General features: G+C 40.4%; 1 protein-coding gene across 8 annotated transcripts in view; it reads right to left on the reverse strand.

Moving 5' to 3' along the window:
- TENM2 (teneurin transmembrane protein 2) overlaps positions 1-24,446 on the reverse strand; it is a 392,109-nt gene that overhangs the window by 127,502 nt on the left and 240,161 nt on the right. For all 8 annotated transcript variants that reach the window (XM_027841747.1, XM_027841746.1, XM_027841748.1 and 5 more), the window contains one exon: positions 17,789-17,890. In XM_027841747.1, the coding sequence (XP_027697548.1) occupies positions 17,789-17,890 (102 nt within the window). The remainder of the gene's footprint in view (positions 1-17,788; positions 17,891-24,446) is intronic.

Consider the following 24,446-nt stretch of genomic DNA (forward strand, 5'->3'; position numbering starts at 1 on the left):
ACACAGCTAGTACGTGTCAAGTGGTCTAAGGCCGGATTTGAACTCAGGTCTTCCTGACTTTAGGGCCAGTTGGAAGCCTATTTTCAAACGATATCTGGTAAACTATTTACAAAACCAATTTGGGCAAAATGCCCAATAAATTCCATAGCCTCGTCTTGCCATCAGAGGAGATGGGTGAGCTAAGAATAGAGAGTATGCTATACCATATACTGACATTACAGGGTAAGCTCTCCAAAGCCAGGAAACTTGCTTTCTGTTTCTTGGGTCTTCTAATACTGGGATCTATTCACAGTGGGTACAACTGCTGACTGACAAGGCAGTTGCTTCACACCCAAGGTAACCTTGTCAACACTTAGGGAAAGAGAGAAGAGGAAAGCATTAAACAATTTACTGGGAAAAATTACTTAGTCAACTTTTTTGTTTTTGTTTAGAGAATTGATTTACTGGCATGTTCTTGGAGCTGGGGAAGGGTTTGAAAATTTCCTCATAAAATTCAGGCTAAAAAACTGGGTAAAAATAGAGGTGCCTCTTGGTTATGATAACTTTTTTCTACTGAATATGGATACTCTACCCTTGAATACTGAAGTACCAAGAACATAGTAAGGAACTTTAACTAGGCAACACATTGGTAAAATGTTTCCAAGTTGTATGCTTTAATTTTGAATCTGAGAGCTTTACGTAAGAACTTTGGAATTGATGACATGGGAGTGTGACATGGGAGAGGACCCGCTGGCACTGGGCCACCCAGCATAGCGTGCCCACATCAGAGAAGGTGCTGTGCTCTATGAACAAAGCAGAACTGATGTTGCTCAAAAGAAACTCAAGCTGCACAGATTTAGAGAATCCACCCCAAATGTTCACAGGGCCTATTTGTGCCCAACCTGTGGTGGAGTATTCCGAGTTTGTATTGGTCTGATCAGCCACAGTTGGACGCACTGAAACTAGACTCTAGAGTGATGTCATTTTGGTCCTCTTCGAGAAAGAAGGACAACAACCAACCAACCAAGGTGATCTACAGATGGCAGCGAAAGTTTGACTTACAGGAAAATAATAGAACTGGGCTCCTATTCTAAAAATGTCAGGATCTCTGTGAACCAAAGTGGATACAAAATGGATATTTTCATTCACAGCAAAATAGAATTAAAAATGGTTTCTCTTTGTTCATAATACAATCTTCCTTCCTTCTTTTCTTCTTTTTTCTTCCAGAAGTTTGAAGTCACAGGCGGGAATAGAAGTGGGGCCAGGGCTGGGGGGACAGGAGTTGAAATTCCCTAGTTGGTTAAGAATGGCTTTAATTTCAAATTCAATGTCTGGAAAATCAAATTAATAATGCAGTTTACCTAAGTTATCCTAGAAAAATTGAAATTAGTACAGATATTTCTTCTGTTTTGCTCCTTTAGGTTGCCAGCAACATATGGGATGATGGAGAAGGATGCCTGCTGGTCAAGACAGAAATCTTTGCAGCATTGACTCCTTGACCTGCAAGTGCTCCATTGCTGGACTGACTGGGGCCAGACTTGATTGACGTGCTGGTCCCTTCACATACTAAAGGAGGAAGGAAGCCACAAAAGAGGAAAGTATATGCTGGGGGATAAGTATAGCAGCCTGACAGCAGGGAAGTAGGTACCCAGTGGAGGGGTCACTGCCATGACTGGCAACTGTGCTGGGAACTAAAAGGACAAGGCCCTCCAGGCAAACACGGAAGGATGTCAGCCATGAGGTCCTCAGCACTGGACTACTTGGACAAGATCTATGTGATCAAACCATGCATGAGGGACACAGAGCAGATGCTGGGTTTGCAGGAGCTGTCCAGACAGCTGAGATCAGAGCTGGTGAAGCCTCATTCATCTCTTCTCCATTTCCCCTTCTTCCCTTCCTGGGAGAGGTGTGTGCTTATTCTCTGAACCTCTATTTCTTAAGAATCTGTTTTCCATTTTCTTTTGTCTTTTATGTCAGCCAGTCAATGAACAAGCATTTATTTAGTATTTATTAAGTGCTAGGCAATATATTAAGTGCTAGGGAAAGACATGATCACTGCCCTTAAGAGATTCACACTCTAACAGGGGAAATAATATACAAATAATTAATGCACATGTAAAATATGAACAAAAAGGAAGGTGATTTTGAAGGAAAGGGACTAGCAGAGAGTGGGGGGAGGAGGGAACCAGGAAAGGCTTTCTGTAGGAGGCGAGATTTGAGCTGAATCTTGAAGAAAAGAGTCAGAAGTGAGGAGGAAGAGCTTTCCAGACATGAGGAACAAGCAGTGCAAATGCACAAGTAGAGGATCGGATGCTGCGTGTTAGGAACAGCAATCCAGTATAGCTGGATTGTAAAGTTCATGGATGGAGGTGAAGTATAGGAAGATCCCAAGAAGACAGGACAGGGCCAGGTTCTTAACAGTTTTAAATGCCAAACAACTTAACATTTGGTTAAATGGAGGTAACGCAGAGCCCCTGGAGTTTAATGATAGCAAGGAGGGGGAGGAATGGGGTAAGACTTTCATGTTGGGAATCACTTTGTCACCAGGAGGATGGATTGAACTAGAGAGACCTGAGGTAATTAGAAATAGTTCAGAGATGAGGTGATGAGAGCTTGTACAGAGGGGCGGCTGTTTTAAGTGGAGAAAAAAAGGAAGTATATGAGAAATGTTGTTACGGTAGAAAAGACAAGATCTGACAACAGATCGGGTACATGGGGTAAGTGTGATTGAAGGGTGTAGAATGACATCACGGTTGTAAGCTTGAGTGACTGGTAGGATGGTGTGCCCTCAACAACAACAGGAAAGTTGGGAAGATAAGTTCTGTTTCGGATAGATTGAGTTGGAGGTGCTTACTAGACATCCAATATGAGATGTCCAAGAGGCAGCTGGTAATGTGTGGCTGGAACCAATTAGAGATGGATACATAGCTTTGAGAATAATATGCATGGAAATCGAAACTGAACACTTAGCAGCTGATGATATCACTAAGCAATATTGAATAGAGGGCCCAGGGTAAAAACCTCTCATTTTAGTACTAGCTCATGTGTGTCCTTGCTTTAGTATGATACAGAGAGAAAGAGACAATAGTGGAGGCCTAGGAACACTTAGAAGGACAAAGAAATAGATTTTACAACTGTTAAAACAGTGGCATATTTTACCAAAATACTTCCTAATTGGGGACTCAGGGCAAACAAAAGAAAATGATCAATTTTTATTTTTATAACTTCTCAGGGTAGAGAGAGAAAATTGGACTTGGATCTTTCTGGACAAACAATTCAGGAGCTTTGGTTGGCAGAGACTGTGATAAATTGGCACTAAATGGAAAGGTGGGGCACTGGCCATTTATTTTCCCTTTCAATTGTTTTCACATGACTGAACTCCTCTGGATTTGACTACCATGCACCAAGAACCTCATTATCCTGTAAGATCATTTCAACCTTCAAACTCACACCTTATCAGGACCCCTTGCCCCAGGAGCCCTTCCTTTGGATTTGAGAGGGAGTTGGAGAGTTTTTCCCAGAGTTGCCATTTAAGGAGAAGGGCCAGGCTAGCCATCTTTTCATTTCCCACCTTGCTGCAGTCTTCTAGACTTTTGTATCATGTTCTTTCCCGTCCCCTTTTCTGCTTCCTTTTGTATATTATCTTCCCCCATTAGATTGTAAGCACCTTGAGGACAGGGACACTTTTCCCTTTTTCTTTGGTGTCCCCAGTGCTTAGCACAATACCTGGTATATAGTAGGCACTTAATAAATGTTTACTGATTATCTTCTAGTTTTTGAAAAGAAAATAACTTTGCCAGGGGTTGGAACAGAGGAAGAAGCTGGCAAAAAAAATGTCATCCTCAAGGAGAGGAGCCCAGAGAGTGCCAGAAAAGGAAGGTGTACTGCCCCTACAATGATGAGGCCAATTAAGACAGTGATAACCTTGTTCACCCAGCACAGCTCAGAGCCACACCACCAAACTCCTGCAAAATGTCAAATGTGAAATATCTCTTCTGTGTAAGTCTCTTAAGATGCAACTACAAACTCAATCCCAATGCAGTCAAAAATGCAAAACTTCTTTATGCTTTTTGGCTAACAGGATACTGTCTGGCCTTTGTTGGTGTTACTTAAAAACGCATAAGGCTAGGCTAATTAGAAGAGTGAAGCTCTCTAGTAATCCATTTGCTACCAGGGCAAACTGAGGGCAGATAAATGCCAAGTGAACTCTTCACCAATGCTCTCAGGGCTGCCCTACACCTGAGAACATCTTCTGGAGGGGAGAATTGATTCAGTCTCTGACATAACTCAAACCAGAGCATTTCAGCAGCTGAGTCTATGTTTTTCCTGCTGGGAAAATACTACATATAACCAGATGACTAGGATAGTTAAAACCTTTATTATATCATATTTTTATAATTATTAAAATGTGGCTATCCCTTATTTTTGTACTAAATGTTTTATGAAAAATAACACTGGGCATCAAATATCTGCTCTTTTTCAATAGATACTGAATTGAAGCCAGCAGACTTGTTTCTCATGCAGGTGTTTCAAGCTCAACTTGGAAACAACATTCTATGGAGTTAAAAAAAAAAAAGGAAAATCTATTACATACCAGAGGAAAACATCATTAAGAGACATTCATCAGAATGTTGGTCCCTTTCTCTTTTCTATGTTCTGTCCAGTGAAAGGCAGATAACAAGGCATAGAGAAGTACAGACCTACATGACTTACCTGTATGGAAGCACATTAAACCTCCCCCACTTTAGTAATATTATAATATTTTCTCAGAGTTTTGGCCTAAAGTCCTTGATCTCATCTACACAGAAAAGTTACCTGTACTTAATCAGTGTGAGGAGACAATGTCCTAGCACAAAGTTCTCTAGCATCATTCTTGTCGAAGTCCTAACAGCTTTCAAAAGGGAGAAGCCTCATCAACCTCACCTGAAAACTGATTAATCAAAACTGAGAGCACTTTGATTAATTCAATTAAGAGAAGTAGCACTTGAGTTCACCTTCAACCAGGGAAAAAGGAAAATCCTTAGGGGGAGGGGTTAAAAAGGGATTGAATTATTTTAGGAAAAGATTCTCCAGGGTGTGGAAAGTTAAGTGGCTCAACTTTCTACCTGATGAATCAAAACTGTTTATCTGAACTTTGTAACTATGTTGTACCTTAATGTGGAATTTCTACTTTTCTTTTGATGTGGGTCAGAAAGATTTTCAAAGGCAAGGGTGGATGTTTCTCTCTTTGGATTTTTTCTTTCCCTAAGAAAGGATGCTTAGAATTATTTAATTAACAAATTTTTCTCTGGCAGATTTGTGCCTAAAACAGAGAATACAGAGTTTTTCTTCAACAAACATAAAAGTATTTCTTGTTCCTACTCTTTTTTATTTTCTTTCTATCATCTAGGGGAATACGACACTGTGCATGTGGGTTTCTATTAAAAATCATTTAAAACATTGGTATAAAGTAATCATTTTTGTTTTACTAAAACTTATAAATAGCAGTTCTTAGAGTTATGCAGGAGAAAAGTCAGTGTTGCCAGTAACACCTGACAAGTTAACAGGCTGATGCCAAAACAAGAGACAGGATTTAGACTAACCTAAATAGTCTGATGCTTATCTTAATGATCAAGATGGAAGGCTTTTTGTTTTCTAAAATTCCTTTCTCACTAACAGGGACTTTTATGTGATGAGATGAATTATCACTGTTATTTGCACCATGGGAGGCAAGGGAAGAAACCACCTGTATTCCCAGTCTTAACTAAAATGAGCTCTCCACTTGAAGCATGAAGCAGATGGGGCTTCTTAAAAAGGGTCTAAAGTTTGTAAAGTTGGTTAGTAATAAAGAGCATTGTTAAAAAGTCCAGCACTCTGCAGTTCCTGCATGGATGTACTCATGTACACATAGAAATCACAAATAAAGATGTTTTCAAACGAAAGTGTTAGCATCTGTTCTAGTTTCCTCTTTGGAAAACAGACTCTTCTAGACTGCTTAGATTCAGTGTTCCAAAGGCAGTGTAAAGGTAGCAGGGGACCATTTGATTTCCTTAAATCACTAAGGGGGATACCTAAACACAAATAAAAGAACAGATTCCTCATTTTGGTTTATGACAGGGGGGAAAAAGACAATGAACGTATAGGAGAAATGCAGTGTGACACTTTGTCAAGGTGCTGTTAGTTGAGACAGAGGTAGACCTTAGTGCTGGCTCTATCTTTCACTCACTGTGTTGCTCACAACAAGCCACTTGGCTTCCTAGCATCTCAGTTTTCACATCCAGTAAGTGGGCAGAAGACCGATAGCTGACTTTGTAGGATACAGCGTCAAAGATCAATTACAAAGTACAAATATAAAGTGCCATGGAGATTTTGACTAAGGATAACAGACTATTACTTCCTTCCCTGATAGTGTATCTGGTCTCTGTGGGGCAAGAGGCAGACTGAACTTGACTAGCAGAGGAAACAAGGGGACTCTGCCTGACAGCCAGGGTCAGAGTCACTGCCTCCGAGGGCCAAAGGGCAGATCCACCACATTTCTCATTCTGATTCTGTCAAATTGCACATTAATAGGCAAGAAAGTGATTCGGGGAAGAATTTCCAGAAGGACAAAAAACTCATCAGGTGTGTCAAATCTCTGACATTCAGAAACCATGTGGGGAAAGCAGCACACGCTGACTTAAGCACTAAAGTATGGATGCTTTAATTAATCCGGGGTGAATTTAATTGCTTTAGTTAAGTGGAAATCGGGTTAAAAATGATGCAGAGCATGCTGGGGTGTGTTAAAAACATGACATATGAGTTGGATGAATCGATAAATTAAAAGTGCACAGATGTTTTAATTAAACCCAGGGAAGTTAACGAAGATCGCTAGAGACTTTTAAGCCTATGATTAATTCAATTCATTTAAAATACCTGTAGAGATATGGGGATGCTTCCATTTTGAGAGTTATAAAAGTTCTCAATCGATAAGTACTTAAGCTGTTCTTCAAAAAAAAAAAGTGTAAGTTGTGTTTTTTTAAATGACTGAGCAGCATTAATTACATAATGAATATTTAAATTCTTTCAAGTACTCAGCAAGCTTTTTTCTTAGCTCAAGCCCAAACTGAGAAGGCTGTGGATTTTTCATTATTATTGGTTATGTGACCCAAGGTATCAGCATGGGCTTCTGTTCACCTTCCTGCCTGCAGCCATCTGTTGCCCCATTATCTTACAGCTCCTACCTCTGGTGACTTTGTTAAGAGATCCTGTCCTGTAGAGCACCCCCTGCCCACTGCCCCTGACCTACCTGCTCTCAAAAGATTGGTTTATTTCCTAATAAAGAGAGGTTTTGCTAAGCACAGCACTTCACAAAAGCTGTACAGATCAAATTTATAACATATCAAGTTTCTCTGGGGTTGGGCAGTCTGCCTTCCAAGACTGCTGTGCGACTCTGCTGGTGGGTTTAAAACAAGGGTTTTCAGCTTCAGTATCAATTTAATCTTGGGAGCTGGCTCCTTTAAGCCCTTAAAAAGTTATTTATATTTTGTAATACACCATAAAAGCATCCTTGGTTGCCAAGTTTTCAGGGCTCAGGGCATGGACTATCACTTCATCACCAAGCAATAAATTAAGTTAATATGTACTATGCCTCTGAAATCAGGGAGGCAGGGCTTTCTCCACCTCTGTAGTGGGATTCTGGGAGACAGAATGAATGCAGGCTGGAAGTGCCACCCTTGAGTTCTGCTTCCTTTTGTATTTCTCATCAGAGACAAGAGGGGCAGTACTACATGCACCTGCTGTGAATGTGCCATCCAAGACTTCATATTAGGCAGAGGAATCTCTCCGAGTTGTACTGAGGCCAGCAATGTGTGTGTTGGGGTCTGGGGGTAGGCTAAATTCAGATGTCAAGTTGAAATAGGGAGATGAAATGATGCTGTAGGTAGATGCCCAAGGTCTTTTGGTTGGTGACAACTTCATCTTAATTAGCAGGGAGTAGGGGGGTAGTTGCAAAAGAGGCAAGTGGGCTGGGAGAGGAATAGGATAGACAGAGGGAAGGTTAAGAGTAAAAATGTGGATGTCTCCATGAATGTTCCAGTTCACAGGGTCACTGGGGGAGGAGGAGGGGAAGGGAGGAACAGATGGGATTTCAGCCTTTTCCTTTGGAGAGCAGAGAGGCCAGCTGTTAAACATAAAACTTGCTTCCCTGCCAAGTGAGCCTAGGATGCTTCAAACTTCCAGAAGGAGCCTGTCATCAAGAGGCATTCCTGGAGTGGTGAGGCAGGAGCCCACCCCACCATTCTGGAGGGAGGCATCTGAAAAGCTCTTATCTAGATCAAATGGAAGGAATTGCTATGCATAATCATCTGTCCCAATGAGCAGAGCACAAAAAACGCAGAGAAGGCTCCGAAGGCATTTTGGCAGCATCGAAACCCTGACTAATGAAGAGTAGGTCAAATGACTGATTTCCTATTAGAGTGGCCAGGAAGCCTCAGACAATCCCAACTGCCTGTGTTGCTGCTGAAGTGTCTAGCTGTGCATTTTAGAGCTGTGCATCTTGCTAGTATTTCATGTCAAAGAGGCAGTGGTGGCTCAGTGGGTAGAAGTGTTGGGCCTGGAATCAGGAAGACCTGAGTTCAAATCTAGCGCAGACAGCGGCTAAATGACTTGCTCAGGATCATATAGCTAGTAGGATCCTAGGCAAGTCATTTAGCCTCTGTTTGCCTCTTTTTCCTCAACTGTAAAAGAAAGATATAATAGCACCTACCTCCCAGGGTTGTTAAGGATTAAATGGAATAGAATTTATTTAAAAAAAAAAAAGCACTCAGCACAGTTCCTGGCACATAATAGGAGCTATATAAATGCTCATTCCCTTCTCTTCAAAGAGATCTTCCCAGAAAAGGCTGGGAGTCAAGGAGCAACTCCCTTCTTTTGGAAACACTGCATTTTTAATTTTCCAAATTAAATTAAATTTAACAGACAGTGATTAAGTTCTCATTACAGGTAGAACACTATGCCAGGTTTTGGGAGAGAGAGACAAAAATCTTAATTCAGACATAGTCCTTGCCCCCATGGAGCTTCCATCAAGGTAGCAACTCATTCCCTATCACTTATTTTAGCACCAAATCTATCTATATCTATATGTATGTGTACATTATATATATGTGTGTGTGTGTGTGTCTATACACATACATATATACATCTACATATGTGTGTATGCATGTGATTTGGTATTACATATAGCGTTATGTATACATACATATGGAACATTATTTTATATTTATTATTTATCTGTCTCATGTATAGTAGTTTAATCTTCCCAGTGGAATTATAACCTCCTTGAGGAGTCGGGACCATATCTTACGCTTCTTTTGTATTCCTTACAGAGTATACATAGTACAGTGCAAGTTCATAACAGGTGCTGATAAATACTTATTGAACTGGATAGATTGGATTGTAGCCTAGCATGGAATCTGGAAACATCAGGCATTAATTAATATCTTCTATTTTTTCCAGGCATAAAGCTTGCCACCAAGAACAGGATGTAGAACTGCAAACAGTTAGTTGCTCATAACTTTATTACATGAGGCTATGGAAATGGATGGAAACCTTCATTTTCATGGTGCAAGGAAAAGGGTGAAACTGACTTCTGACCAAAAACTAAAGGAACCCGCTTATTTAGAGCAATTTCAGTGGCTGAGCGTCTTTATCATCCTGAGACTAACTAGAGAGTGAAGAAATTCTGAGTTCTTATGTTCCTTCTAATAGCAAAGGATCTCAGAATGCCTCCCATGGAGGTACTGATTTGGGAGACAGAACAAGTGGAGGTCGGAAGTGCCACCCTTGAGCTCTGCTTCTTTTTGTAATTCTCATCGGGAACAAGAGGGGCAACTATGAATGTGCCACCCAAGACCTTCATGGCAGAGGAATCTCTCTGATCTGTACCAAGGTCAGCAATGTGGATAGGTGGGGGTAGGCTAAATTCAGATGTCATCTTGAAGTAAGGAGATTGTCTATATACCACACTGCATATACACAAAAGCCTGAGATAGAAGGAGTTTCTGTGACTTGTCCAGTAAGACAGAAATGGAGCTCAGATCTCTATTACAGGTGTGGTCTCCAGTGACGTTAGAGGCTTAGCAAAGAAGGGCAAAGAGATTGCTACCATATATGGAGGTAGAGGGTACCATCTTTATTGCACTATTTAAAGCAGGAATTCTTTACACCTTTTTGTTTGTCATGGACTCCTTTGGCAGCCTCGTGGACCCCTTCTCAGAAGAACATTTTTCATATGCATAATATTAGGATTATAACAGATGACAAAGGAAGCTGAAAACTGCCGAAGATGGAGGGGTGATGTTTTCCCTATTCAAGTACACAGCCCCTCCCCTGAGATCTCTCCATGGACCTTTCAACAAAGGACTCCTGATTTAAAGAGAGGAGGGGTCTGGAAAGGATGAGGATGGGAAGGAGGTCAACCATTCAGAAGCCTGAAACTTCTCTTTGCTGTCTGTAATTTGTGGGAAGTCCCTCTCCCAACCCTCAGCTCTGATTTCAATGAAAGTCTATACCCCACTAGGGATGAAGAATGATAAATGTGCCATGAAATGGTAGGACTTCAGCAATGTACAAAGAGGAGCATCTCTGCTGGTTTTCCCTGTTTTCAGACAAGCTTGCTAAGAAGCTGAAACCAACTTCTCAAGACGATATTTTACATTCTGTAGCAATGGCACTTGTGGTTCTCCAGTGACAGCCGTAGAGCAGCAGGAGTTGTCATTTCCAATACTTACTAACTACTTATTACCCAACAACACAGGTTCGGGTTTGTTAAGTTTGTACTGCAGGGTAGGGGCACAAACACGACGAAAAAATAAGCAAACAGAACAGCCAGTATTAAAACGGACAATCAGAAACCCTGGGCAGATGCAGCGCTTCTGTTTTAAAATGCAAACAGGATGTGTATTTCAAATGTTTGGAGAAGTCTATTAAATACACAAATGGATTTAAAATGAAAAAAAAAAAAGAATAAAGAAAAAACCTTGCCCTCAAGCTTAGACTTGTGAAAAGGGTGACATACTTTGTCAGGACGCCAAAAGCAGAGAGAAGGAATATAAAGTAATGAAAAAGCCACACAAGAGGAACAGACAAACTTACAATAAACAGCAATTTGAATAATGAGTGCAATTATGGCTGGACAGGAGAAGCATCTGATAGAATATGAAACCCATCACTGAAGAAAAAAAATGCCATCTTTACTTAAGGTATGAATCTGAACAGATTGCACATTGTACCTCTGGCCAATTCAAAGTTTCTACATAAAATGTATATACAACTGTCCTCAGTTATTTGCATGTTTCCTCTTAGTTTTTCTTCTCATTCCCATACCTGGTCTCCAGCTCTCTGCAGAAGATAGACCATAGCTTTTCCCATGTATCTTTACCATCTTATTATCCTTCTATCTGAGTGACTACAATATTTATAATTTGCTTGTTTTTTGGGAGGAGGGAAGGGAGGGAAGTCTTGACCCATGCTTTTATTGGTGTAGGGAACTCCAGTTTGAAAACACTTCATACAGAAGCATATTGAGAACTAGATTGCAACCTATGGTCTTAGGGGGTTGCCTTGGGGTAACAAATGAAAAGGCATTTTTTTTCTGATACTTACTAGTTATATAACCCTGGGCAAGTCACTTAACCCCAATTGCCTCTCAAAAAAGAAGGAGGAGGAGGAGGAGCAGGAAGAGGAAGGGGTGTGAGATTAATACTAGTTATACTCCCTCATTAGGTTGTTGTGAGGAAGAGAACTCTGTAAATCCTAAAACACTGTGTATGCGAGTTGTTAGAGGTAGCACAGTGGTTACAACACCAGATCTGGAGTCAGGAAGACCAGAGTTCAAATATTACTTCAACATCTACTGACTGTGTGACCCTGGGCAAGTCACTTGACTTCTGCTTGCCTCAGTTTCCTCAGCTGTAAAATGGTCAAATGCATCAAATAGGTCTGAGAGTCATACGGTCAAATACCTGTATTTTTCAGAGGCTGGATTTGCACCCTAAGGCCAAGGTTGGCTCTGTCTACTATACCATGCTGCCTATTTACTCATAGAGGTTTAAGAAAGGCAGTGTGGTATGATAGCCCAGACAGCCTTAGAGTCAGGAAAGTCTTTAATTAAGTTCCACTTCTGACACACTATGGCTGTATGACCCTGGATAAGTCACACACATAAGTGTGTATATATGTATGTATATATATATTTTATCTTTGACTCTTTGTTATTGTTTCATATGTTTCAGATCTGTTTCCCTACCTGTGCTAAGTCCATAAGCCTTTCTAAGTCAGGTACTGTGATGTCCCATGTAGCTCATGACTCACACCTCTCCAATGTCCTGTTTCACTTGGTGTGGTATAATCATCTGTGTTTGTATCATAGCTCCCTATTTGACTGTAAGAGCCACAGAAATAAGAACCACACTTGTCTAAATTTTATCTCTACCAACCCCTAGCACAGTGCTCTGCATACAGTAGGTACTTAACAGATGTTTAGTTTATTTTCTTCACATTTTACTATCTCAGACACTACTGAGAAGAGGCTGGAACACATAGGAGGATCATCACTAGAGATGGAAAGAATGGACCTAAAAACTCATCATGTCCAACCCCATCATCTTAAAGATGTGAAAATGACTCACTGTTGTTTATAGGACTCACTCTGGGTCACAGAGGTAATTAGTAGTAGATCTGGAACTTGAACCCAGGTCCTCTGATTCCAAATATAGTGCTCTTCCCATTGTACCATGCTGCCTCACAATAAATACTTAAAAACTCAATAGCTTTCAACATTCACTGCTACTATGCCTTTGGGAGCTCTATCCACCAGGCATTTTTATAACAGGAGAAGAGGCAGTGATAAAGCCTCAGATGAATCTGAGGAGATGGGAGTCTCAGCAAGGGGTCAAGAAAGTAAACATGTACTTCTGTCATTTGGACACATGTTCAGCTGCTTTGCCAAAATGGGATCTCTATCATAAACATGGCCAAGTCTCTACCTGGCAAGGAGAACCAAGGCTGCCTGCTGCCTGCCAGGCAGAAAGCTGGCAGATCCAGAAGCATCCTGGGCGCAGGCTTCAACAAAGGCATAAAGGTGAGTCTGAATCTGTCATTGGGGAGATCAGGGGCTTGATGCCTCCTAAGGGTTTTCATCATCAAAAGAAAGCCAGTCAGAACAGAGGGCAGGGTAGAGATTCGATGTCTTATTGTAGGCTGCAGGAAATGTGGAACCAGCTGTCTCTTCTTTCCTTCTTGCTGACCCTATTACCTCATCCACTCATAGGTTACTTACTGATAACACTTCAGGAGATGCTCGGGTGCATGCGTTATTTCAACAGTGTGGTTTGCTTTAATACTACTAGGTATCCGGGCAAAATAACATAAAACTGCAGAGAGACACTCTCCCAGATCACTTGACTTATGCTCCCTCTGAATAAAAAGCTCTGTTCTTTCTGGCTTAAAATCTCAGGTAAGACCTTTAGGTATGATAAGTGAAATCAGCAGTTGCCCATCCGATCCGTCCACTCCAGGCCAGAACAGAGCCACATCAGCCTGCCAGTTGCCTCCTGACTCACCTCATTATTTAGTTCCCAAGTGTTGCTGGGGTTCAAGTATCTTTAGGGTCAGACACATTTGAGATGCAGTTTTGAACCCTTGAGCCTTTCTCAGAACATGGGGCTCTCTGGAAAGTGGTCTTAGCCTAATATGAATATTCTTAACTTGGAACCACTAGGAGGGTACTACTTATCTAAAGTTCTTTGAACAGTCATCACCAGGACTGGAGCATCCACATGGCTTCAGCAGCAGCATCCTTTGAAGTGGATAAGGGCATTCTCATTGACCTTATAGCGGCTCAATGGATCAATCAACAAACATTTATTATTAGGTGCTTATGGTGAGCCCCACTGTGTGCTAGGCACACAAAGACTAATTGAGACAGTCAGTGCCTTCGAGGGGTTTACAATTCATTTGGGGAAAACAATACATAAATATAGAGGTAGATACAAAAGGTATAGGAAATAGATATAAGGTATTTTGTGGGAAAAAGCACTGGATGCTACAGGGGTTGGGGGGAGGAGACCAGGGAAGGTCTCATGGAAAGGGTGGCACTGGATCTAGTCTTGGTCTTGAAGTAAATAAGGGATTTAAAGAGCACATCCATATAAAAAGGATGTGCATTCTGGGCACAGGAGACAGCCAGTGAAAAGGCACAGAAATGGGAAGTGGGGTGTTGTACTTGGAGGAACAGGAGGAAGACCAGTTGACTAGATTGTAGAGGTAGTGAAGCGGACTGATGCATAATAAGGGTGTAAAGGTAGTCTGGGGACATGTTGTGAAGTGCTTGAAATGTCAAATGGAGGAGTTTATATTTGCTCCTAAGGGTAAGAGTGAGCCACAATATTTTATTGAATAGAAGAGTAACATGGTCAGACCTTGCTTTCTTGTCTGAGCTTAGGGCTTTGGAGCTTAACAAGATGTAACCATAGAGCCAATTTATTTACAGATCTGAAGAGATATTTACTTGCTTCTGAGGTACTTATTTAAATTTTACTTATAGTACATTTAACACTGCATGCGGGAAGGAGGGGGGAATTTTTTTCTTTTAAATATCCCCCAAAGGTGTGATTCACTGTAAGGATCAACAATTCAATAAAAATACACAAGGCTATTATTAGAGTTTAGTAATAGCTCTTAGGTATGTGGAGTAACTTCTTTAACAACTAATCAATCATTTGGGCCACAAGGATCAATTATAAATCACTGCTAAAACACATTCAGTTGTATACCCAATCCCACCACAGTGCATGCTAAGAATGCATAACACACACGAAAAAAGATACTTTTAAATATCCCAGTGCACATCACATTACGGATCCATAACACAGAATGCATGCTAGTGCAAAAATCAATTTAAAATAAAAAGTTATTTAAGTGGCCAGAGTACTTAGGTTTAAAAGACTAAGAGCTAGGCATGCAGTCATGAAAGATATGGTTTTAAAGATTAATAATATGTAGATGTTTGCCAGTGCTAAAATACATTTATAACTTACATGCTATTATTCAGTCAGTCATTCTTTCAACAAACATTTATTAAGCACCTACTGTGTGCAGAGCACCTACTGTGTGCAGTACTAGGCGCTGGGAAAAATACAAAGTTTAGATAAGACATGGCTCCTGCTCTCATGGAACTTGATAACTTGGGGGGGGCAAAACACAAATAAATAACTATAATACAAGTTATTATATCATTAAAAGCATTAGAGGGCTGAGTGTATTTAAGATCTGAGAGGGAAAGGCTTCAAGAGATCTGGGAAGGAGTGGCATTAGATTGGTCTTTGATACAAGTAAGAATTCATCAGATAAACTGGGGGAGGAAGGATATAACTGGCATAAGAAAACAGAATGAGTAAAGGAGTGGAGGCTGGAGAGCCTAGGGAGTGTTCGTGTGGCCTGGGCTTAGTCTGACTGAATTGTAGAGTTCCCAGAGGGAGAAATATAAGATTAAAAAATGGAAAAGAATGGTAGTTTCAGATTGTACTGGGCCTTGAATGCTAGGCAAAGGAGAGTAGTAGTAGTAGTAGTAGTAGTAGTAGTAGCAGCAGCAGCAGCAGCAGCAGCTAGCATTTACATATAGCTTTAAGGTTGGCAAGGCACTTTACAAATTCCATTTCATTTTATCCTTATAAGAACTCTGGGAGGTAGGAGCTATTATTATCCCCATTTTACAGAGGAGGAAACTGAGGCAGACAGATTTTAAGTGATGTGCTCAGGGTCACATGGCTAGGAAATGTTTGAGACTGAATTTAAACTTGGGTCTTCCGAACTCTGGGCCCAGCACTCAATTCACATCAATCATAAAAGCTCCTTGATCATCAGTAGGTTCAACATTCCATTAGCTGAGGAACGATGTAACCTGTATATAAGAAAGGTTATTCTGGTAGTGATACGAGGGCTGGATTTGGAGGTGAAGAGACAGTCCAAACCATTTTTGCCATTGTAAAAGCAGGAAATTTTGTCCTTTTTTTTTTTCTAATTCTCTCATTTCAGTAAAACTAGATAACAAAAGAAAATCCTCTAGCTGGTATTGAGTTCTGCTTTGAAGCCTCCAGTGCCCATGGCCTTCAGAATGGACACGCCATCTGACAACCACCATACTGACTAGGGAAATGTAGGGATCTCAGTCACGTCACAGCTTTTGTAACATTTTTTGCCTTCCTCTGTTTTTTTGTGTATGTGCTCCTGCTTTTGGACAGGATGTGGGCTCAGTGGTGATGTTATATGTAAGAGAATGATGCCTTCTTTCCCTGTTTTCAGTATCTCTGAATTTTGTGAATTTCCTTAAGCTCTTCCTGGATTGTTAACTGTAGGAAGTACACTTAGGCCATATTATTTCTGAATCAGTCACCTCTATCTGTATCAAATGTGGGCAATAAAGTGCAAAACATCCTCTGAATCTTACTGTAATTTGTCAATAATTTTCTCAGTTCCGTTGGTAATACTTAAAAAAACCCAACAACTTGTCCTGTTATTATTTAGTATTCACAGAGTAGTTCCTATTATTTAGTGATTCTTTCTTAGAACATCCAGGAGGATGTGCTGAATGAACGAATAGTAGGATCATGAGAGCTCAGACCCCGAGAAGGGATCTAAGCTCAGGTCCTTTGGTGCTAAAGCCAGTGATTTTTCCATTGAATCCTCCCCCTACAGGAGAACTGAAGAACCTAAAGCATGGAAATGTTGGGTGACTTGCAAAAGTTCCACAGAAGAACTGGGAGGATGGTTCTTAAATGCCTTGATCCTATTCTTGTCACAACTACTGGCCTGTGCTTCTTCCAAAAATTCAAGGGCCCAAGTCATTCTTGGGTATGGGTAAGGTACAGGTGAATTAATAACACAACTGAAGAGTAATCCTACAAGGTAAATCATGTTTTCCCAGATTAAGAACATGGACAGGTAGAATGAATGAAATTTACTAACACAGAGATGCTTAATCTTCCATTACATGGAAGTTAATGATTATTACAAAGGAGTGATGGTAATTCACTCCCTGCTTTTACAGGAAACATAGCCATCTCATTTTTTTTTTAAAGCAAATTCTTCTTCTCTATACACCTTGGCATCAAGGATAATGGCCCTGCTTCTATGGGGTACACTGGCTCATTACAATGTATCAAACCAGACTGTTAGCCAAAGGGAAAAGATCCTGAAATTCACACAATATATCAGGAACCATAGGATCTTGGAGCTGGAAGCTGCCTTGGAGATCATTTAGTCAAAGGATCCTTGATTAGAAATTTAGAGCTGAAGGGACCTTAGAGGCCATCTTTTACAGAGGAGGAGTCTGAGATACAGAGAGGTTAAGTGATTTGTCCAGAATCACACAGCTAGTAAGCAGGATTTGAACCAAGGTCCTCTTGACTCCAAGTCTAGCCCTCTATCCACTGCTCTGTGATACATCTCAATCTAAACCCAAGCAGTGATCCTATCTACAACATCCCTGACAAGCAGTCTTTGTGTTACCTGCTGATAGACCTTCAGCAATAGGAACTCATTTCCTAAACCAGTCCATTACAATTTTGGATACTTTTTTTTTTGCTTGGAAGTTTTTCCTTTTAAAAGGCATTCATCTGACTCTCTATACCCTCTACCCCCTGCTCCTCATTCTGCCCAGTCTAATCCTTCTTCTTTGACTGCAGGAAGGCTGGCTCTATAGATGCCATCTTCTATCCCCTCAGACCTCTCCACTGGGACATAAAGAACCCACTAGCAAGCTTGGAATCCTGTTTTTAAGCCTTGTGACAAATACCTTTAGCGCAGTCTGCTCCATGGAATCCAGGGAAGCAATGACACACTCCAGACACACACTCGCCATTCCCATGACAATTACGTGGACAATCTTGCACTGAATCTGAAAGAAAGAAAAACTCAATGATTTCCTTCTCCTGTTGGACTTTGATGAAATCTGATGATCACCAGTGTGATCTCAGTGGGATCACACACTATTTTTTTTAAAGATATGTTGGAGGTATCAATGCCAAATCCCAAATGTAGTTAGTTTTGGTTTGTTGTCAGTTAAGGCTTTAAGAAATACCAGTATTTGAAACTCCAAACCTGGCACTGAGTTGAAGCTTAATAAGTACTTGTTGAGTGACTACACAATTCAATTAAACAAATATTTATTAAGTGCTTATTATGTACAAGGCACTGATAAGAGAATGGCAATCCAAAGATAATAGCATTTAAATAGCATTTAATTTGTAAAATGCTTTACAAATATTATCTCAATCTGGGAATCTGGGAAAGTAGGTGATATTCTTATCCTAATTTTATAGACAAGGAAACTGAGGCAGACAGAGGCTAAATGACTTGTCCAGGGTCACACAACTAATAAATGTCTGAGACAATATCTGAACTCAGATTTTTCTGACAGTGCTCTAAACAAAGGCTTGACTTCATAAGAGAATAAGAGACCACTTAGTTGTTGACATAAATAAGTATGAGTATCTAGGGGGCACAGTGGATAGAGAAATGGCCCTGGAGTTAGGAGGTCTTGAGTTCAAATTTGGCATCAGACATTAGCTGTGTCACTTAGCCCTGTTTGCCTTGGGTTCCTCATCCATAAAATGAGCTGGGTAAGGAATGGCAAAGCACTCCAGTATTTCTGCCCAAGAAAACCCCAAATGGGGTCATATTCAGATACTACTGTAACGATTCAGCAGCAGCAACAACAATAAATACATATAAGTCAGGGCATAAAGGGAGAAGAACAAAGGAATAATCCAAAATTCTATGAGAAATTTGAAAAAGCAAAGAGCATTTCCAACTATGGGAATTGTGAATGGCTTTCTAAAGAAGATAATGTCCGAGTTAGATGGAAATACCAATGGGACAGGATTGAGTGGGTTCACTTCATTTATACAGGATGGGGAGGGCAAGAAAAGAAGGAGGTTAGTAAGTACAGTCTGACTGGAACCTAGGATAGGAACTTAAAACATTTTTGGTAGGCAACGGCGAGGCACTATGGATATTGGAGTAGAACAATGGTTTATTTTGGCATTGTCTTAGTTGGTGACTATATGATGGACCAGGGAAGGAAAAGATTAGATTCTGAAACACTAGTTAGGAAGCTGTCAAAATAGTTTCAAGGAGGTGGGCAAGAGTATACAGCCTGAACCAGAATGATTAAAATCAGCAAAAGAAGGGAGAAGGTAGACATGAGAGATGTTGTAGGGGTGCTGTTGACAGCGCATTGCAATTAACTGGATATGGGGGGGAAAATATGAAGGAGCAGTCAACAATGACATCAAGTTTGATGTCAACAAAGACATTTAAGTTGAGGTAACTAGGAAGTTGGTGGTGATGCCAAGAGAGATAGAGAAGTTAGAAAAAGGGGGAAAATTTTGGGAGTAAAGATAGTAAGTTTGGCTTCTGATGTACTGAGTTTGAAGTGCTGGTGGGATATGTATGATGCCCAGCAGGCAGTTGGAAATACAGGATTGGATCCTGGGAAAGGCAGCGACTAGAGATAGAAATTTGGGAATCACCTGTAGAGAGGAGAAAATTGAAGCCACAGGACTAGGCGAAGTCACCAAAAAAAAAAAATAACTCACACTTGAAGGATAACAAAATGTTTTCTTCACCACAGTCCTCAGAAGCATTGCAAACATTTACAGATGAGGAAAATAAGGTTCAGAGAGGTAAGTGACTTTCCCATAGTCATATGGCTAGTCTATATCCAAGTCAAAATTTAAACTCAGGCGTTCTGACTCTAAGTTCAGCACTTTTCCTATTACTACTTCTCAAAGAAGAAGGTGCAGAAAAGGAATAAAATCAAATGACAAGGATTTATTACTGACCTACTATGTGCTTGATGAGGCAACTAGGTGGCACAGTGGATAGAACATCAGAAAGACTCATCTTCCTTAATTCAAATATGATCTCAAACATTTACTAGCTGTATGACCCTGGGCAAGTCACTTAACCCTGTTTGCCTTAATTTTCTCATCTGTAAAACAAGCTTAAGAAGGAAATGGCAAACCATTCCAGTATCTTTGCCACAAAAACCCAAATAGGGTCATGAAGAGTCAGACAGACTGAAATGACTAAACAATAACAATAACAAAAACCCTCAAGAAGTTTGCATTCTGTTGGGGAAAGATGAGAAGTACACATAGAAGTATGCATACTGCCTACTGCAAAATAATGCAATGTAATTTCAGAGAGGCAGCATGATGAAATAGGTAAAAATCTAGTTTTTTTTTTGTTTAGGAAGTTCTGGGTTCAAATTCTATCTCAGACTCATATTGATTATGTGACCCCAGCAAGGCATTTTGCCTTTCACTGCTCCAGGCAACCCTCTAAGACCTACATTGCAAAGAAGGTGCCAATCTTCATTGCTATAGGGAGCTGTGTCCTGGTTGGGAGCTTCTCATATCAATAAAATCATAGGTCTGGTACCAAAAACAACAACTGGGGGAGGTGTGGGGTTCAGGGTTCAGGAAAAGGCAAAAGAGGGCCAAGCTCAGAACTTTTCAGGGAATGCTTCCATGCAGGGTGCTCACAAAGGATGAAAAGCCAGCAAAGGAGACAAGGGAGGAAGAATAAGAGAGGCAGAAAGAGAATCAGGAGCTATAGTGTCACTGAAACTCAGGGAAAAGAGCACGCATGTCAAGGGGCTAGTCATTTGTCAAATGCTACAAAGAGGTCGAGGAGGATGAGTAATTACTTAAAAATAAAAGCTTCACTTATGGGTTCTTTTTATAATAAGTTGTATATATTAATCTTCCATCTCTGGAATCTCTGATTTCATTGATATAATAGAAGTTATAATAGTTACAATAAGAAGTTATAATAGAGGGCTAAGATTGTTCTTGCCTTTTCTTTGCTTAGCACAGTGCCTGGCACATAGTAAGTGCTTAATAAATGTGTGTAGTTTGATTGACTGATATGGACACTCCCCCCAAAAGTAGAGACTGCAATAATTCGTGCTTTATCATCCCAATGATTCATGCCCACATTCTCCCATAAATCCTCTCTAAGGGATCTACCCATTGCATTGGCTAGGTGGTACAGTGGATAGACAGCTGGGACTGGAGTCAGGAAGACCTGAGTTAGAATCCAGTCTCAAATATTTACTGGCTGTGAGGCCTTGGGCAAGTCACTTAACTGTTGATTGCCTCAGTTTCCTCATCTGTCGAATGGGGATAATAATAACAGCTACCTCATATAGTTGCTGTAAAGATCAAATGAGATAATATTTGAAAACATTTAGCAGAGTATCTAACACAGAGTAGGCACTATATAAATATTAGTCATGACTATTACTATTTTATCATTCCATGGGTACCAATGTGGCACTCAGGCTGTCCATCTGCTATCCCTTACACAACTGAGCTTCTTTCTTTCTGGAAGACGTATTTTATATCATTTGTTTTATCCAGGTCATCACTGTTAAAATACTACAACTTGCTTAGACCTACCACACATCTCTTCATTGAATTCTGAGCACAGATACAGAGTTGGGAATCACCTGCGGAGAGATAGCTGATTCTCTGAAGGGTGTGATATTCTAAGACCTGCAGCCAAATAGCATCACGGGGAAATTAACTGGTGTTAAAATGATTTTGTGTGTTTGAGTGTGTGCGTGTCTATCTCAGGGAAGAGCTCAGGATCAAAGAAAGCACATAATTTCCTAAGTGCCACCCAGTTTGCTCTTTTTTTTATCATATTCAAGCATGGGGCTAAGTACACTGTTCATCCGCAGGTTCCATCCAAGACCTGCACTGATGAGCTTATTCACCAGACTGCTTAGCTTAGCCAACTGCAGGCCATGGTCTGAACAGTACATTTTCTTCATTTATTTTGTTTTTACTATGTGGATTGTTGGGTTGACCACTTTTGAAGTGATGATGGAGTTCCCGGAGAGGCCTCAGGATGACCCAAGGTGTTTTTCACTATCTTGGAGGAATTCAGCTGGAAGAGAGACTCCCTGGTTATATATCCTCCTGAAGCTCCTGTTTGTAGATGACAAGGTGGTGACTGCACCAAGCCCTAGAAATTACAGGGCTTGTTCAATAAGGCCCACAATTCTTTTAAATTTTGATTCAATTTACACACAGTTTCTTAGGAATATGTCAATTATAGAGAGCAAAGCTTACTTACCTTAGACTATAATTTAGAGGCAGCTGGTAATGCAGTAGATAGAGCACTGAGCCTGGAGTCAGGAAGACCTGAATTCAAATCCTGCCTCAAATAATGATTAACTGTGTACCCCTGTGCAAGTCATTTAACCTCTGTTTGCCTCAGTTTCCTCAACTGTAAAATGGGCATAGTAATAGTATCTACCTCTCAGTGTTGTTGTGAGGATCAAACATAATGATAATATTTTTGTAAAATGCACTTAGGATAGTGCCTGGTACATGGTAGGCATTATTTAAATGCTTATTCCTTTCTTTACAAAAACTTCACCTCGGATCCAATTTGTGCGGCTATTTTATTTTAACATACACTTTCCAACTCTGACAAAATCTCAAAAATTAACAATAATGGCATTTTTTTTTCATATCATTTTAAATCTGTAGGAGACTAGGAATTTTACTTTAAAGTCTCTTTTTTTTTTGCCTGAAGTTAGGATGTAGGCTACCAGTTTTCAATCCATAAGTTACAAAAAAGTGTGGATTTTTAGGTTTCATATTACAAAGAAAATGAAAAGAAACTACTAGCTATCATGTCTTCGATGAGACATTAGTTGCCTCCTAGGGAGTCAGGCACATTGGCTTTGCTATGTTGTATGAAAAACTATAAAGTCTAATTTATCCTAATGGAGTCACCTGAGAGATTAAAAGAGATTTTTCTTTTAAACCTCATTTCCCATTTACTCCCACCTTGGACTGTAAAACCAAAGCAAGCAATGTCACTCTCTTTTCATATGGCATCTCGCTTGTGAATTCTTCTCCAACTGCACAAGGTTACAGTTTGTTGCTGGCACCTTAATGATCAGCTGATGAATAGATTTATTCTTTCAAAAATTAGGCACACAATTCGAGGATTTGTAAAACCAATCTTTGTCCAGGTAAATTTCACACAGAAATTGTGTGGTGGCAGCTCTGGCAGGCTGGTGGCAGGCAGCTTACTGGTGATATGTTTCCTGTTTCCCTTCCAGAGTTAAGCACCATGCCTGGTTTATAGTAGGCGCTTAATAAATGCTTGCTTACTTGTTGATTTTCCTGACACCATCTGAAAGTTTAGAGAGGGTGACAGAGGAGCTACATGCCTGAAGCCAAAGCTGTCCCCAACCTCTCTGGGGTCAGCAACAAAACAAGGAGAACTCTATGCTTTGTGCCCTAGTTCTGCCTAAAGAAACTGGTGGCAGCAACATGACTTACATGGAAATGCGTTTTGCATGACTATACATGTATAACATATATCAAAACGCTTGCCTTCTCAATGGGGGGAAGGGAGGAAGAGAATTTGGAACTCAAAATCTGAAAAAAGAAAGTTAAAATTGTCTTTACATGTACTTGGGGAAAAAATAAAATATTTTTAAAATCTCTAAAAGAAACTGGTGGTAGAGAGGCAGGGTACCTCCCCAAACCTAAATCGTTTGACGGTATGTTTGGAATGCAATTCCCTTTAACCTTTTGAAGAATGACAGAACCAAATATGGTGGAACCCATGAAGATCACAGTTAGTTTCTTGTCTCATGACAATGAATAGCTTTGTGGCCCTGGGCAAGTCACCACACTAGTCTGAGTCTCAGTTTTTTCATCTGTAAAATGGGGATAGTAATAGTGCCTGCCTCACTGAGCTTCCATTTGTATTCAGATGATCATTGATTTAGAGCACCTCTGAGGTCAACTTGTACAACCTCCCTCTACCTCCCCTCTTCATTTTACATGTGAGGAAAGTGAGGCTCAGAAAGGTGAAAAGCATTGCCCAAGGTCACACAGGTATCAAACAAGTGGTAGGTCAAGGATTTGAATCTTTAGGGATCCCAAGATAATGTCAAAGGTGTCCCAAAAGTCTCAGTGCAATTTTAAGCTGTTAGAGCTTAGAACTGCACTTAAACTAAAACCATACTAAATCCTAACAGCTGAAAACAGCACTAAGATTTTGGGGACACCATGGACATAAAATGCTTTGTCAGGTTTAAAGCCTATAGAAACAGAAATTAACAGCATTGAGATGGATGACGTGGCATTGTGGAGAGCAAGTGTTGAGTTTGCAAGACAAGGATCAGGTCTCACCTCTGACACACACTGGTTAGGTGACCCTGGCAAATCATTTAACCTCTCAGGGCCTTAGGCATCTCTCTAACATTCTAATTTACACAGCAGGTACAGATCTGCACTGGTTGAGCAGGTTTCCTCACGAGTGACCTTTCTCAAAAGAAGCTAAGTCACGGGATGATCTAAAGTATAAAATGAAAAAAAAAATTCTGTTTCTCTGAAGATGAAGTCTACCTT

The sequence above is a fragment of the Vombatus ursinus genome, unplaced genomic scaffold (assembly GCF_900497805.2).
Source record: "Vombatus ursinus unplaced genomic scaffold, bare-nosed wombat genome assembly UNPS02014863.1, whole genome shotgun sequence".
Taxonomy (NCBI): domain Eukaryota; kingdom Metazoa; phylum Chordata; class Mammalia; order Diprotodontia; family Vombatidae; genus Vombatus; species Vombatus ursinus.